This window comes from Haliotis cracherodii, unplaced genomic scaffold (genome assembly GCF_022045235.1).
Source record: "Haliotis cracherodii isolate W230 unplaced genomic scaffold, xgHalCrac1.p SCAF_27, whole genome shotgun sequence".
Taxonomy (NCBI): domain Eukaryota; kingdom Metazoa; phylum Mollusca; class Gastropoda; order Lepetellida; family Haliotidae; genus Haliotis; species Haliotis cracherodii.
Genome location: NW_027266283.1, coordinates 3,286,168 through 3,303,257, shown reverse-complemented (window position 1 = coordinate 3,303,257; position 17,090 = coordinate 3,286,168). Strand labels below are relative to the sequence as shown.

At 43.6% G+C, this 17,090-nt stretch overlaps 2 protein-coding genes across 2 annotated transcripts; one reads left to right on the top strand and one right to left on the bottom strand.

Annotated features, from left to right (window-relative positions):
- Positions 1-413: 413 nt before the first annotated feature.
- LOC139473155 (uncharacterized) lies at positions 414-1,097 on the bottom strand. Its single transcript, XM_071255671.1, has one exon. It carries the CDS (start codon positions 1,095-1,097, stop codon positions 414-416), a length of 684 nt encoding a protein of 227 aa, XP_071111772.1.
- A 10,098-nt stretch (positions 1,098-11,195) lies between these two features.
- On the top strand, positions 11,196-16,638 carry LOC139473231 (uncharacterized). The gene is made up of 4 exons (XM_071255760.1): positions 11,196-11,265; positions 11,740-11,805; positions 12,555-12,748; positions 16,582-16,638. The coding sequence occupies exons 1-4, from the start codon at positions 11,196-11,198 to the stop codon at positions 16,636-16,638; spliced, it is 387 nt and encodes a 128-aa protein (XP_071111861.1).
- Positions 16,639-17,090: the final 452 nt, after the last annotated feature.

Below are 17,090 nucleotides of genomic sequence, written 5' to 3'. Positions count from 1 at the left end.
CATTTCGAATACAGAATCTTAGCAACTGTCCCGTGAAAGGTTGGGGTGGCCTAAGGACCCGGGAGGGGACCTGGGCCCACTTGTACTCCCATACTTTAACATAGGCTTACAATAGTCGAATAGGGTCCCAGGTATTGTAAAACAAAGAGGAGTCTAATGTGGTCAGGTTCGGTGTTTTGGTTGACTCTTCACCTCACCCGTAACTTTGCTCATTACCTTAAACCCGATGCTTGGTTTGCCGATTACAGACAGCCATGATATAGCCAGGGCATTGCCGAACGTGGCCAGAGCTGTTTTACGACAAGAAGTATCAGTGTAGAATATACTCAACATCCAGTATTGACAGACAATATGATATTGCTCATATTAGCGGGACAGCAGGAAAATACGACTACAAAGAAGTTTGGGGTCTTTCAATATTGTTCTATGACGCGCAACGATCCGGAAAACGTCCGGCAAATAATCCAATCTCCTGGCGCGGAGATTCGTCCTTGACAGACAAAGGGGACAACGGGGAGAATCTGACCGGGGGATGGTATGATGATGAGATATTCATCAGTTGGGGGTGACCCGATGGTGAGATGTTCATCACCAGGGAGCGACATGATTGTGAGATGGTCATCACTAGGGGGTGACATGATGGTGAGATGGTCGTCACTAGGGGGTGACATGATGGTGAGATGGTCGTCACTAGGGGGTGACATGATGGCGGGATGTTCATCACTAGGGGGTGACATGATGGTGGGATGTTCATCAGTAGGGGGAGCCATGATGGTGAGATGGTCGTCACTAGGGGGTGACATGATGGTGAGATGGTCGTCACTAGGGGGTGACATGATGGCGGGATGTTCATCACTAGGGGGTGACATGATGGTGGGATGTTCATCAGTAGGGGGAGCCATGATGGTGAGATGGTCGTCACTAGGGGGTGACATGATGGTGAGATGGTCGTCTGTAGGGGGTGACATGGTGAGATGTTCACAACTAGGGGGCTGTATGATGGGGAAATGTTCATCACTAGGGGGTGGTTTGATGGTAAGGTTGTCATCACGAGGGGGCTGTATGATGGCGAGGTATTCATCAGTAGGGGGTGACATGATGGTGAGATGTTAGTCACTTGGGGTTGACATGATGGTAAGATTGTCTTCACGAGTGGATGTATGATGGTGAGATAGTCATCATTATAAGGATGTATGATGATAAAATGTTCATCACTAGGGGGTGGTCTGATGGTAACATGTTCATCTGTAGGGGGCTGTATGATGAAGAGATGTGCATCACCAGGGGTCGACATGATGGTGAGACGTTGATCACTCTGGGGCTGTATGATGGTGAGATGTTCATCACTAGGGTATGTATGAAGGTGAAATGTTTATGACTAGTTGCTGGTGTGATGGTGAAATGTTCATCACCAGGGGGCGGTATGAGGTAGGATGTTCATCACGAGGGGGTGTATGATGGTGAGATGTTCACCACTAGGGTATGTATGATGGTGAGATGTTCATCACTAGGGTATGTATGATGGTGAGATGTTCACCACTAGGGTATGTATGATGGTGAGATGTTCATCACTAGGGGGTGTATGATAGTGAAATGTTCATCACAAGTGGTTGTATGATGGTGAGATGTTCATCATCGGGGTGCTGTATGATGGTGAGATATTTATCACTAAGGGGGATGCATGATGGTGAGATGTTCATCACTGGGGAGCTGTATGACAGTGAGAGTTTCATTACAATGGGGCTTTATGAAGATGAAATGTTCATGACTAGTTGCTGGAATGATGGTGAAATGTTCATCACTAGGGGGCTGTAAAATGGTTAGTCGTTGATGACTAGGGGTTGTATGATGGCGACATTTTCATCAATAGGGGACTGAATGATGGTGAGATGTTCATCACTAAGAGGCTTTATGATTATGGTGAGATGTTCATCAGTAGGGGTGGTCTGATGGTAAGATGTTCATCACCAGGGAGCTGAATGATTGCATTGCTACCTTCACAGTTGATTCCTGTCGTCGCCACTCGCCCCTTTCCGTAACCCGCAAGAACACTCGTCCCCCTACCGATGAATGTTATGTGCGACAATACGACAAACAAATAAGAATGCTCGTATGACTTCAACTTCTTCGGTCAAAGAATCCTTAAGGAATAATTTTGATTTTACATATGTCTTGCATCTAAAAATAAACCCAAATACAGTAAAATGTGTTCAATCATACTGTATAATACCGCATGTCCCGATGTGCTTTACATTACATCTGAAATATATAACACATGGGGAACTATACGTGAATCATTACGCCACTAGTTGACAATTCTTTTAGCTATGCTCCTTTGCACTTAGCCGGATCCCGGTCGCAAAAATGGCCACATGAGTGGCACGGGTCGCTCTTCGGCTTGTCCCGGAATAACACGAGTTGGCCACGAATGAGTTCATTCAAACACCGTTAGGGAGCATCCATTTGATTTGTATGGGGATGTTGGAGAACAATCTAATTTATCCCAGCTGTATCCAACAAGCTATTAATACAAACTGCCAACAAACTATTCATTTAGGCATATATCTGAAGAATCTATTCATTTACCATCCCCCACCCCCACCCCCACCCATATAAATAGACGCTCCATTCTACCAATAGAGTCGCGGACATGTACGTACATATGACATTATCTATCGCCAGTTAAAAATACTGTATTGGCTCCATATATATTCGCCAATGAAAACAACTATATTGGCTTCATATATTTTTGATAAATCACAAAATATATTTTGTAAACAAAACCGTGGGAGGGCGATGCATTCTTCTCGTTGTCATAAACAATGGGATTTATTTACGTTATATACATACAGTGATCACGTTTTATGATATTCAATCTTCCATATGCAATTTTCCAGCAATATCACGGCGGGGAACCCAGAAATGGGGTTCCCACTGACTTGAAGCGTACGTAAACTAGTCGTGACCGGAAGGTGTGATGACTCGGCTCGAGACGGTATGTTGGTTGGTTGGTTGGTTGCTTTACGCTGCACTCAGCAATATTCCAGCTATATGACGGCGGTCGGTAAATAGTGATTGGTATTATGAGCATCGATCCACGCAATTGGGATCGATGACATGCTTCAAACCAAGTCAGCGAGCCTGACCACCCGATCCCGTAAGTCGCCTCTTACGACAATCATAGTCGCCTTTTACGGCAAGCATGGGTTGCTGAGGCCCTATTCTATCCCGGATCTTCACGGGACGACGGTATGTCAAAGCTATGGCACATATCAAACAACTCAGCCGAGGCAACAACATAATCCACCACACTCGCACCCTGGTTTCCTATAAGCGTAAAATCTCCCACACCGGCGTCTGACCCGCACCTCCCATTCATAATATGTATATTCAGTATAACACATAATCTAGTAAGCTCTTACCAAAATTATTCAAAAATAAATCCACAGAATATTTAAAGCTGAAATTGTCTGGCAGATCTAGAAATCCCCATACACAGTCATCATGTCTCTCGAGGTATTCGAGGATATCATCTACAATATCACATTCAGTGCTAGTTCCGGCATTCAAGTCTCCCCCAATCATCATATAAACATCGCCACAGCGTGCTAATAAACCAAGTAAGACTTTTTTTTGTAATATAAATGTATGTATGCCATTTTTGCATTGCCTCAAAGTCGAACATATGAACGTATTATATTTTTACACTTAGATACGGCTTTATCACATGAAAATGCCACTGTTGTAAACTTTAGACCATTTTACATATTTAACAAGCTTTTGTCTAGCTAATATGGCAATACCACCAGAAAGTCTCCCAAAGTTGGAAATCTTTTCAACTTCTTTGATCCAAAGCTTGAATCCTGGAGCTATGAAACTTATGTCTATAGCTTTCATCCATGTTTCGTTATGCCGATAAAGTCAAATGAGTCTAAGTAATCGGTAAGGTTAGGTGAAATGGGGTTTAACGTCGCGTGCACGAGTATTGCACTTATATAGCGACGTGCATATGCATGCACGTGTGTGTCTGTGTGTGTGGCTACTTGTACTAGTCCAGACTGATGCCGATTTATAGTGCTAGGCCACTGAGATACAATGCCGCAGTTTTAACATGAATACCCCTCTCAGACAAAGTATACTGACTCCGATCCTTGTTATAGCCGCTTAATGCCGAGCGCCAGATAGGGTAACAACAAGTACCATCTTTTAACGTCTTTTGGTATGACGCGGCCGTGGATCGAACCCCGAACCTTCCGCTCCCAGGGCGGACGCGCTACCACTAGAACACGGAGGCGTTCCAAGTAATCGGAAGAGCCCTGTTAATTCAGAATTCAGTCCTTATACATTCCAGACAACAAGTGTTCTATTCATTACGATAATCAACATCGTCTGTCGGATCTACTTAAGGCGTCCTACAATCATGCTCGGTCTCGTCGCACCCCTAGCGGGTTGCTGTTCTGTCCCAGCCTTAGCGCGAGAACTTGGAGGGTGATGTCCTGGCGATCCCTTCTCTCCCGTCTGTGTGCTGTAGTCCCTCTCTCTGGAGTCTCATGACTGTCTGTCATCTCAAGATCCTTTTTCATATCATCCACAATTTTCCCTCCTTTATAAGAAATACCCGCTATTCTGGATTTTCACGACGTAACCTGCCTAGCTCTTATCGCTTGAACCCGTGAAGATCCGGGGTAGAATAAGTCTTCAGCAACCCATGCTTGTCGTAGCAGGCCACTATGGTTGTCGTAAGAGGCAACTAACGGGATCTGGTGGTCAGGCTCGCTGACTTGGTTGATGCATGTCATCGTATCCGAAATTGTGTAGATCGATGCTCATGATATCAATCATTGGATTGTCTGGTCAATACTCGATTATTTGCAGACGGCCGTCATATAGCTGGAATATCGCTAAGTGCAGCGTTAAACAACAAACAAACAAACCTGACGCCGGAAGTATGTTAAGTCATTAGCCACATCATACCCCTCAGAGTGTTTAAGTGTTTTCACACCATTTTCACACCATTTTCACGATAAGTGTGCGGGGTTTATTTGTTTCTCTGATCGATATCCTGTGTGCACGTTCTATGGCTCTATCAGCAAGTTCCTCATATGTATGATTCGTATTTCTGTCTCTATTAAAAACATGGCCAGACTCTAGGTGTCTGTCTACGTCTGTCTAATGTATCGGTTTGTTGGTTGGTTGGTTGGTTTGTTGTTTAACGCCGCGCTCAGCAATATTCCAGCTATATGACGGCGGTCTGTAAATAGTCTGGACCAAGCAATCCAGTGATTAATGTCATGAGCATCGATCCACGCAATTGTGATCGATGACATGCATCAGCCAAGTCAGCGAGCCTGACCACCCGATCCCGTTCGTCGCCTTTTACGACAAGGATGGGTTGCTGAAGACCTGTTCTACCCCGGAATCTTAATGTAACAGTCTGTCTGGTGATACGTCTGTGCTGATGCCGACTCTGTGTAATCCAAAATAATGCCATATATTTCCACGGGTATTACACGGAATATTTGAGCTTTAAAAATGTTTGGGTGATATTTGTAGATGCGGGTTTAAGAACTTCTCCACTATTTTTACCAGCTTCCATATTCCAGTTTTGTCCCCTGCCACCACAACTTAAAATAACTTGCACACAATAAAAAATGAAATAAACACAATGATGTCACTGTTAGATATGATCCCATAGGTCACATCTACACAGATTACCATTTACCCTATAGTCATATGATTGTAGGTCAGATTAACTTTTCACATTTTGCAATTTACAACCTGTATCGATATTGATAGAATTGTGTTAAGATGGAGCGGTACTCTTCTGTCACCGCTGTTCATGATGTCTATTGCAATGTCAATCACCTTCACACTATGACGGGGAACTCGACTATATATAGAGGTAGGGGTAGAAATAGTGCAGTGATTTACAGCTGATCTGGAGTTCTCTGTCTATACAGTACCCTTCAGTGCAGCGTGCGGCTTTCACGTCTCACTCCCCAATGATAGTAACTGTTGTCCAATCTCACCGCGTTCCATAAATCTCATGTGAAGCTCATGTACCGAGTCGTATGTTCAAGGTCGGTGCTACCGTCCTGTCCTTGATCAAGGACGGTAGCGACGAAAATACAAACAATATTATTTTATAACAACTGAACAAATGAGTAGTGAACAGTTTTGTTTAGTTAACACTCACTCACGCGCACAATTGTACGCACACACACATACCCTCAGACACACCCACCCGCACGCACACATACATACACTCAGACACACACACGTACGCACACATACATACACTCAGACACACACACGTACGCACACATACATACACTCAGACACACACATGTACGCACACATACTAACACTCAGACATACACATGCACACACATGTACGCACACATAGATACACTCAGACACGTACGCACACATACATACACTGAGACATACACACATCCACACACATACTAACACTCAGACACACAGACAAACACACATGTGTACGCACACATAGATACACTCATACACACACGTACGCACACATACAGACACACACACATGTACGCGCACATACATACACTCAGACACACACGTACGTACACATACTAACACTCAGAGACACACATGTACGCACACATACTAACACTCAGACACACACATGTACGCACACATACTAACACTCAGAGACACACATGTACGCACACATAGATACACTCATTCACTCACGTACGCACACATAGATACACCCAGACTCGAAAAAACACATACTAACACTCACGTCCGCGCTCTTACATACATGCAGGCACACGCACGCACGCACGCACGCACGCACGCGCGCGCGCACATACCACGAACAAAACTAAGGACCATTCCTTCTTGTTTTTACCTATATCCCGAATTCTCACGAATGTTTTCAGAAGTATCTACAGACTGATGTCATTGACTCCAACAGACAATTGATATAAGATACGAGTTTTTATAAATAGCTACGTTGTATGGAAACATTAAATAACTGTATCGAGATTAACTTCTCGTTGTGTAAACGGGATGAAGCGGCTTGATAAAGGCACGTGTCACTAAACCCAAACGTCACGTGGAGAGGCGTGATCAGTGATACCACTGTTCATACGGTGAAGTGAGATGAAATGCGGTTTGATGTGTCGTTCAAGATTATTTCACTTATGGCGACATGTACGTGTGTTTGTGCGTGTGTGTGTATGTGTCTGCTTACACTAGTCCGAAATAGTAGGTTTTATAGTGCTAGCCCACTGAGATACCTTGCTGCAGTGTAACATATATATCCCACTGAGACGCAGAATACTGACTCCGAGCCGACCAGTCCTTGCCTTTTACAACAAGTAACATCTTTTAACCGTTTTTGTTTGTTCGAAGCGGCTAGGGGATTGAACCAGTTCAATAGTCCACGCACCACACACGCACACACACGCACACGCACGCACATACACGCACTCACACAGTCAGTCAACAATCGCAAAAATGTGTTGTAATTAAGTTCAGTATTGAAAAAAGTCGCAACGAACATGTGATTTCAGCTAGCTTATCCTTTTGAACCTGCTCTGAAATATTTATAGTCTAAACATTTCCAGGCGAGTTGATGTGAATATGCATATCGCGACACGTATCGTATCGTATCGTGACCTTGGCGTATCGTTTCACCTCTAAAAGACATTACACGGCAGATGATAAAGGTCAAGGTCATGAGAACTCAACCTATCGTGTGGCCACCTTCAACATCACATGCTGCCTGGCATCTCCTGCTCATGGGAGTCACACATTGGGGAGTTGTCGTGTTGAAAGATGACGTTAACGTGGGAACAAAGTGTGACTGTAGGGCGTTACAACACCAGTTTTCGGTCCGTTGCTTTGCACTAAGACAAGACTGGTTCTACTGGTGTGGGAGATTACCGTCCACATCACTCAGCTGCCAAATCAATCGACCTCCCGTGTGCAACTGGTGGCGAAACGACCATGGCGATATCGGTACTCCCTTTCTCTCCCATGATCATAACAATGCTGCATAATATTCGACTCGTCCCTGAATAAAAGTCCGACTCCGAGTTTCTGTACCGAGACCGCAGTTCATACCACTCTGAAAGTTTCAAAGCGACAAAACCCTTTCCATACAAATCTCTGCATAAAGCTGAGTTGATAGTGCGATTCTGATTATATCATGAGCATGTGTTTATGAATCACTATCAAATAATGATGACACCAGGTGCTCGCGATTAGGTGAGCGTATCCTGCCCCACGGTGGCACCCGTCACAAACACATGCAAAGGTAAGTCAATTGTTCACCTGAAAAAAACCGCGGGAACACATTGTCAAAATAAGGACAATTTGGAAATGCCGTCCACATGTCTACCATTAAACGTGTTGAAAGCTTTTTGTGAGGCCTTGATTGTTGTAACCTTGATCAAACAACTTCTGAGCAAGAGTCGTATGCTGTTGGTATCGATACCAAAGTCTATACCGATGAATGTCCCCGGATAAAGCCGAATGCGACTTTACTGCTTCCAGTCGTCGGCCGATGGATAACACTCTCGTGCTTCATGGTCAAAATACCGTGGTCGCCATCTTTCGGGGGCCAGGTCCTCTGCGGCTGTTCCTCAAAGATATGACATGCACCGCTGGGTGGGAAATTGCTAATTCCTTGAAGAATTCGCAATGTCAGCGAAAAACGGGCCGAGTCATGTCAGTTATTATCGTTTCCCTCTGTAACCGGTGTCAGAGGTTTCGTGACAAAGTCATTTCAGTCGACAAAAAACTCTTTAGTCATAACTCGTGATGCTGTTCGGACGACAGGCCTCTTGGTGAATCTGGTGACCCTTCTCGGAAGTTGTTGACTCCCCCTAATAAACACATTGAATACCTTACAGGAATATGGTGCAGTCGCCTGTTCAATGAAGATTCCCACGTACAATTGAGGATGTTGTTAGTTAACGACATCATTTATTTTGGATATATGGAAGAGGGTATAACTACCAGTTGTCGGACTTTCATTTTTGTGGAAGCTTCGGTAGCTGAGTGGGTTAGATCGTTGACTTTGTGTGCTGGCGATTAGGTACCTCACTCTGGCAGCGTCGGTTCGAATCCCGGATGGGACTCAACCTAAAAAGGTACTAGAATTTGCACTTTAGTAAGAAAGTGTTATCCTAAATATAACATTTGTTACACGATGTAATTCCGTTTCACCTGCACCTGTTTCAAGCCAATTGCCTTTGTGACCGCCTTCGTGGACGAAATGAGTGAGTGAGTGAGTTTGGTTTTACGCCGCTTTTAGCAATATTCCAGCAATATCACGGCGGGGGACACCAGAAATGGGCTTCACACATTGTACCCATGTCGGGATTCGAACCTGGGTCTTCGGCGTGACAAGCGAACGCTTTAACCACTAGGCTACCCGACCGCCCCTGGACGAAATGAGATGGTAAAAGATGTGGAAGTGGATAAAAGAAGAACTGGTCGGCTGGGAGTCAGAAAAGCAGAATGAAGCGACTTGATACAGGTACCACGCGTCACAATTCCATGTCCATCCCGTCATCATTGATACCACAATTCAAAAGGTGAGGTGAGATGAAATGCGGTTTAATGTGTCCTTCAATATCATTTCACGTATTGCTAGCCCACTGAGATACCATGCCGCAGTTTAACATGCAAACTCAGACACAATATACTGACTCCGACCGTCCAGTCCTTGTGTTAGCGCCTTGCCGAGCGCCAGACAGGGTAACAATAAGTACCATCTTTTAACGTCTTTTGGTATGACGCTGCCGGGGATCGAACGCTAGACCTTCGCCTCTCCGGGCGGATGCTCTACCATTAGACCACGGAGGCGGTTGCCGTCTACTGAAGGGATAGGAACAGTGACACCATCCACCGGGTCTCCAGCAACATGGTCAACTCGACTGCACTTAACCATGCGTTCAGTTGGAGCCAGATGACCACCAGATGCTCTCTTGCGGTTTACTAGAATGTTACCATGTATCGCTTGGATTTGGTCTATTCCAAGTCAATTATGCTACATAATAATTGAAGTCAACGTGTCAAATATTCTGCCTAAAATTTCAGTCATTTTGTAAACATTGACCGATTCTACACGTTGACTGTAACGTATAGAGGTTGCCAACAGCATCGCCTGGAAAGGTGATGGTTTCAAAGAATATACCACTTAGATTTTAGATAGGCCGAGTTATCAAATAACAGTCTACGTCCTATAAAACATTCGTGGATTTTTAGGTTAAAAAAAAGGGTCTGACTCATTCCAACGAATCTATGGCATTGTTACAATATACGTGGACTTGCTGTAGACATCGTAGCGTATACACATGGGCCGTATCATTTAAAGGGTCACTGGGTTGTAGCTGATGAAGCATGGTCTAAAGGGCGGATGGTTACCCCGATAGCCGGGAAGAAGGCTGAGTCTGGTGATCCTTTAAATTCATTGCTACACTTTATTCAGTCTTTTCATACACATGTGTTTATGTTTTTCATCAACTTTTATCTCTTACATAACAGTACCCACCCGTGAAGATCCAGGTAAGAGTAGGTATTCATGCTTGCCGTGAAAGGTGACTATGCTTGTCGTAAGAGGCGACTATCGGGAGCGTGTGGGCAGGCTCGCTGACTTGGTTGATGCATGTCGTCGTATCCCATTTGCGTTGATCAATGCTCATGACACCAGCCACTTGATTTCCTGGCCAAGGCTTGATTATTTACCGACCGGCGTCATATAGCTGGAATATTGCAGAGTGCGGCGTTAAACAACAAAGAAACAAACCAACCTATCCAAACATGCATGCAAAACATAATGTATACAGACGAGTGTATCATTATTGCTTTTTCTGTAGGTCGTGTTCGGATAGCTCGGATCTTTTGAACGAGAATCACGCCACTTCCTCGAATAAGTGTATCACGTGACCTGGCGAGGATTGGGAAACGCGTAAACAGGCGACGAATGCCATAAATTAAAGGAATAGAAACAGTTATGACTACGATATCCCGGATTTCTCTCCCTCAACAAACCCTTGAGAGTCACTGTTATAAATACAGGAGCACTCCTCGCCCAACAGACGCGTCCGGGATCCAGGGGAAGATAACCGCGATTCCCCCACCTGATAAGGTGCCACGAGATTTCACATCACAGGAGTCTCCATATACAAGGGTCTTGAAGAACGATGCCAACATATGCCATAACCCTGCTCTCAGCACTGGTGCTTGTCTCTCTGCTGGTGTCGGTCAGCGCTGGTAAGTCGTTTTTCATCGCCTACAGCGTCTAATTGCTTTGGCAATGCAACTTAAGGGAACAAGACAATATTATTACAATTCAAGTTACTGATATTGTGATAATTTTTAAATGAAACAACGTGATTAGGTTACCAAAAGTAAATAACATTTGTATGATATTTTGTGACAAAAAACAACAAACGAACAAAACAAACAAACAAAAAACAAAACACAATCCCAAACAAACAACCCCAAAGGACAAAACACACACACACACACACACACACACACACACACACACACACACACACACAGAGCAAATCCAACTGCGAGTTTATTTAACACATAGTGCCTTTAATAAGTACTCAAGCTTCCTCAGGCATTTCATAAGATATGATTGGCATCAAGAGCTCTCAGTTAACATTAAAATGTATAAATTTGAATTAGTACATATAGTGTATGCTTTCGTTTAGTACTGGTATATACGTATTACAGGAACTGTCCTACCGCAGCAGGAGCCTACCAGCATATACAACAGCACCGACAGCATCGACCCATACAGTGAGTACTACTACTTCTACTACTGCTGCTACTAATGATGATGGTGATAATAATAACAATACTACTACTACAACTACTACTACTACTACTACTACTACTACTACTACTACTAATGATAAAGTATAATTTGTAACAGAGAAGAATTTTAAGCTGAAAGAGAAAGAGAATTCATGAGTTCCACAGTAAAGGAACATGGTATGCAAAGGGTCTTTGTTCAAAGGTTTTGACATTGACACTTGGCGTTCATGACTATCCACTCGTATAAACTATTTCACACTCAGAGGAACCACGCTTTCCGAGAGTTTGGCTTAACACGGCTTTAGGGAGCCGCAGATGGCTGTACAGAGTTGCATCCCTTTTTTTCTTGACAGAAACATATGATCGTGGGTTCGAATCTCAGATTCGTCCCGATTTTATTTGTTTCTTCACACCCGTTTCTGTGGGTTACGCCAAAATGGTAAATGTCTAAAACCTGCGTCAGTTCGTGATTTCCTCGAAAATCAAGCTTGCACGCTGTGAAATGGCACTCAGAGACGGGTTGAACCTAACACACTCACTCACACTAATCTACTTCCGAATGTTGTATAAACGTAAGAGAGTCTGCATTATTTGACATTGCCGCATCACTTTGGGGTTTCCCCAGCTGACAAGCCATGATGTTACTGTAATACTGTTCAAAGCAGCGTTGATCCCCAAACACTCACTCACTCACTCACTCACTCACTCACTCACTCTGTATGCACGTGTAGAGAATCACAATTGGGAGTGCACGGAGCACAAGCACTGCAGCTGTGTCTGGGGCGTGCCGGTCTGCCACCAGTACTACTGCTATTGCGTCATCACCAACCGACTCTGCTCCTCACATAGGGACTGCTCCACCCTCTGCAACTCCGGCATCGGCGTCTGCGTCGAGAGCGCCTGCAAGTGCTACAAGTTAGTCGAGGTGGGTCTGGTCTTGTTCTTGTACTTTTACGAAAACATACTTAAAATCTCGTAGGTTTGTATTGGAGAAACATTTCTTCAAGATAGGCAGGGCCAGTGTTATGCAGAGATTGGTAGACAAGAGAGAGAATTCTAAAATCAAAGAAGTTCTTACTGCATGTTTGTACACGTCATTTTTTTATCCCCCCCCCCCCCCCCCCAGCATATAATGCGGGGGATATAGCTATGGGCATGTCCGTCCGTCCGTGTGTCCGTCTGTCCGTCTGTCTGAATCGTTTCCGCATCAGAACTCGAAAACCGTTAAATATTTCTTCATCAAACTTTGCATTTATGTCAATTAAGTGGTGAAGTTGTGCCTTTTGCTATTTTGGATTTTTTCCAATTTTTTTTATTTTTCAATTTTCATGAAAGCATGCTGGACATAGGCTAACTTTGTGAGGGATGTTTGTTTCCGGAGCAGAACTCTGAAACTGTTAAAAATTTCTTCATCAAACTTTGCATTTATATCACTCAAGTGGTGATATTGTGCCTTTTGCTATTTAGGAATTTTAGAAATTTTTATTTTTTACGTTTCCATGGCAAAAGGTTTGACTTAGGTTCTATAAGGGTGGTGTTCATTTCCGGAACGTAACTCTAAAACTGTTAAATACTTTCTTACAAAACTTTGCATGTCTACCAGGCACATGATTTTTTGATTTTTTACGTTTCCATGGCAACAAGTTGGATTTAAGTTTTAATATAGGGTGGGTTTACACATGGAGTATAACAAATAAACTGTTAAACATTGCATGTGTATATACAAAAGCACATACTGAACTGGTGCCATTTGATATTTAGGAGCTTTAGGAATGTTTATTTTAGAATTTCCATTGCAGCTATTTTGAAAAATGTTGGGTCAGTTACCTGGTTTGGGACCATAACGTGTTAAAATGGGCGGGGGATACAGATGACTTTGTTGACTATACGTTTGTTTAGGTATTGTTTCTTGTAATTTGTCATTTGTTTGCATAAAAAAAACCCACAGAAACACACTTGTTTTATTGTCCATTTCATATGGATGCGACCATGGTGGATCTTTTGTGGGTAAACAATGTATGCTTCTTCAAGAACATTCAACTCTTGACTCATTACATACAGAATTGCACATCTACTTGTGGTTACTTTACAGACAGCTGCCGGGGGGATATGTCATCTTCCTGATGACTCTTGTTCTTTACACTTAAAGGGTGACTATGTTCTATGATCTGGTGCCATGTTAAACATCGCATATTATGACCGGTGTACAGGGTTGGGACAGGTAACTCGGGTACTCGGATCGGGTGGGGGTCTGAGTCTTACCGGATACCCACAGGACTACCCGGACCCGTAACGGTTGTTAGTCATGTGATATATTGTTTAATGGCAAACACAATCTAGAACTTCCACGGTTACACTTTAAGTGACTAATGTTTGTATTTCTTTCTGACTCTGTACGCATTCCTTCTGACTTTATATGTTTGAAAAGAGATAAAACTTCAGTTAACTTCAGTATCCATGACTAGATCGTTTTATACGAGTATTTAAATACATTTTGCCAGGGCTACGGTCAAACTATTCCCAATCGGACATTTGTACCTTTTTCTTCAGACCAACAGCGGGTAATAGGGGGATGGGTACCCGGGTAGTAAATATGGACTCATCCCAGCCCTACCGGTGTACATAATAAAATAGGAATTTACAGATAGATAAAGTGGGTATTGAATGGCTTCAGTCATATTTGCTAGGATTGCCAGCAGGCCTGGGTCTAGTCTCCCTTTAATTGTCATACATGCAGTTACCATTGAACTGTCCTGGAGGTGATAGTGTTGAGCCTAGTGTTGAGCCAAGTGTTGATAGTGTTGAGCCTAGTGTTGAGCCTAGTGGTGCTAGTGTTGAGTCTAGTGGTGATAGTGTTGAGTCTAGTGGTGATAGTGTTGAGCCTAGTGGTGATAGTGTTGAGTCTAGTGGTGCTAGTGTTGAGTCTAGTGGTGATAGTGTTGAGCCTAGTGTTGAGTCTAGTGGTGATAGTGTTGAGCCTAGTGTTGAGCCTAGTGGTGCTAGTGTTGAGTCTAGTGGTGATAGTGTTGAGCCTAGTGGTGATAGTGTTGAGCCTAGTGGTGTTAGTGTTGACGCCAGTGGTGATAGTGTTGAGTCTAGTGGTGATAGTGTTGAGTCTAGTGGTGATAGTGTTGAGTCTAGTGGTGATAGTGTTGACGCCAGTGGTGATAGTGTTGAGTCTAGTGGTGATAGTGTTGAGTCTAGTGGTGATAGTGTTGACGCCAGTGGTGATAGTGTTGAGTCTAGTGGTGATAGTGTTGAGCCTAGTGGAGATATTGTTAAGCCTAGTGGTGATAGTGTTGAGTCTAGTGTGTATAGTGTTGAGCCTAGTGGTGCTAGTGTTGAGCCTAGTGGTGATAGTGTTGAGCCCAGTGGTGTTAGTGTTGAGCCTAGTGATGAAAGTGTTGAGCCTAGTGGTGATAGTGTTGAGCCTAGTGTTGATAGTGTTGAGCCTAGTGGTGATAGTGTTGAGCCTAGTGGTGATAGTGTTGAGCCTAGTGTTGAGCCTAGTGGTGAACATTTTGAGCCTAGTGGTGATAGTGTTGAGTTTAGTGGTGATAGTGTTGAGCCTAGTGGTGATAGTGTTGAGCCTAGTGTTGAAAGTGTTGAGTCTAGTGGTGATAGTGTTGAGCCTAGTGGTGATAGTGTTGAGCCTTGTGTTGATAGTGTTGAGTCTAGTGGTGATAGTGTTGAGGCTAGTGTTGATAGTGTTGAGGCTAGTGTTGATAGTGTTGAGCCTAGTGTTGATAGTGTTGAGTCTAGTGGTGATAGTGTTGAGCCTAGTGGTGATAGTGTTGAGCCTAGTGGTGATAGTGTTAAGCCTAGTGGTGATAGTGTTGAGCCTAGTGGCGATAGTGTTGGTTTTGTCACGCTGAAGACCTGGGTTCTATTCCCCGCATGGATATAATGTGTGAAGCCCATTTCTGATGTGTCCGGGGTGATATTGCTGGAATATTACTAAAAGCGATAATAAAAACCTCTCACTCACTCACTCACTGAACAAAGGGGGAGTGATGATGTTTTTTTCGCTTTTACCTATGAACATAGTGGTGACGTCACAAAATCGGTCTGCGCATGCGTATCGAGCTAAGGTCATCGATGGCGACCCCACTTTCCGCTAATGAGGGTATTGCTAAGTAGTGGAAACACTATGGTCAGTTTGAATATCTCCCAGTGTTGTCGGGTAAATGTACAGGCAGTATTGATGATTGTATTTATAATACATGTATTTAAGAAATGAACGACGAGTGGGAGTCGTTAATTTCTTATATGAGATATGTACATATAAACATTTCGTACAGCCTCTTTAAGGATGTTAGTGAAAGATACACGCTTTAATTATATATACCTGTATTGTTCATCTGCAATGTCGGACAAGTCCATTTCATGAACAGGGGGTTACGTTTGGTCTTTCCCGCATATTCTAAACAATTACGTCGTTTACCTGTACCTTTTCTCCCAATACCGATTGTCATATTGTCCCACTTCTGGAAGCGATCGTTCGGCCATTGCATTTATCTACGTTGTCCAGCTATATCTATTGAGAACAACTCACAAAAGACAGACACTTCCTTCTTAAAAAGTAACTTCGTCCAATTTACGACGTCATCAAGTTGCGAGCGTATGTTTGGATCTCAAGAAATGACGTTGTGATAGAACAATTTGTGAAAAACAATATCGTGAAATAAACCGCACATCGTTCTTCCTTGTTGTTTGCGATTTATCTTATATATGTATGTACACTCCTTAAACTTTCAGGACAGGGAACTGAGTGACAGCATTTCCCCACTGGTGGCTCCAGAAGATCGGAAGTGACCTCATCAACCGGAAATGACCTTTTCCAGACGGGAAACAACGTGACCAAGATGGCATTCGCTTTCAAACCAATTGATTTTTGGATTGAATTTTTATAAGAATAAAGTTTATATAAATTTACTTCAATCTTTTCAGTTTTGACTGTTCAATAATAGGTTTTAACAAGTCCACTCAGAGGACTACATTCTGGTGTCGTGTCATCTCCCCATTCCCCCACCCCTCCTCCCCCCATCCCGTCGTCCCAAGGACGCTATCCCCAAGTCGAGGCCAATCACTACAATATAGATATTACACACACGGTCAAACGTGCAATTTACCAAACAGCCTCATTTCTCGACCACTCACGAGACGCTCACGCTGCCTGTAATCGTCCCCTCGACACCAGTGGGGGCGATAGATGGATAGATAATGGCACTGCATGATATTTAAGTTCCCGAGTAGATCCGGGTTAG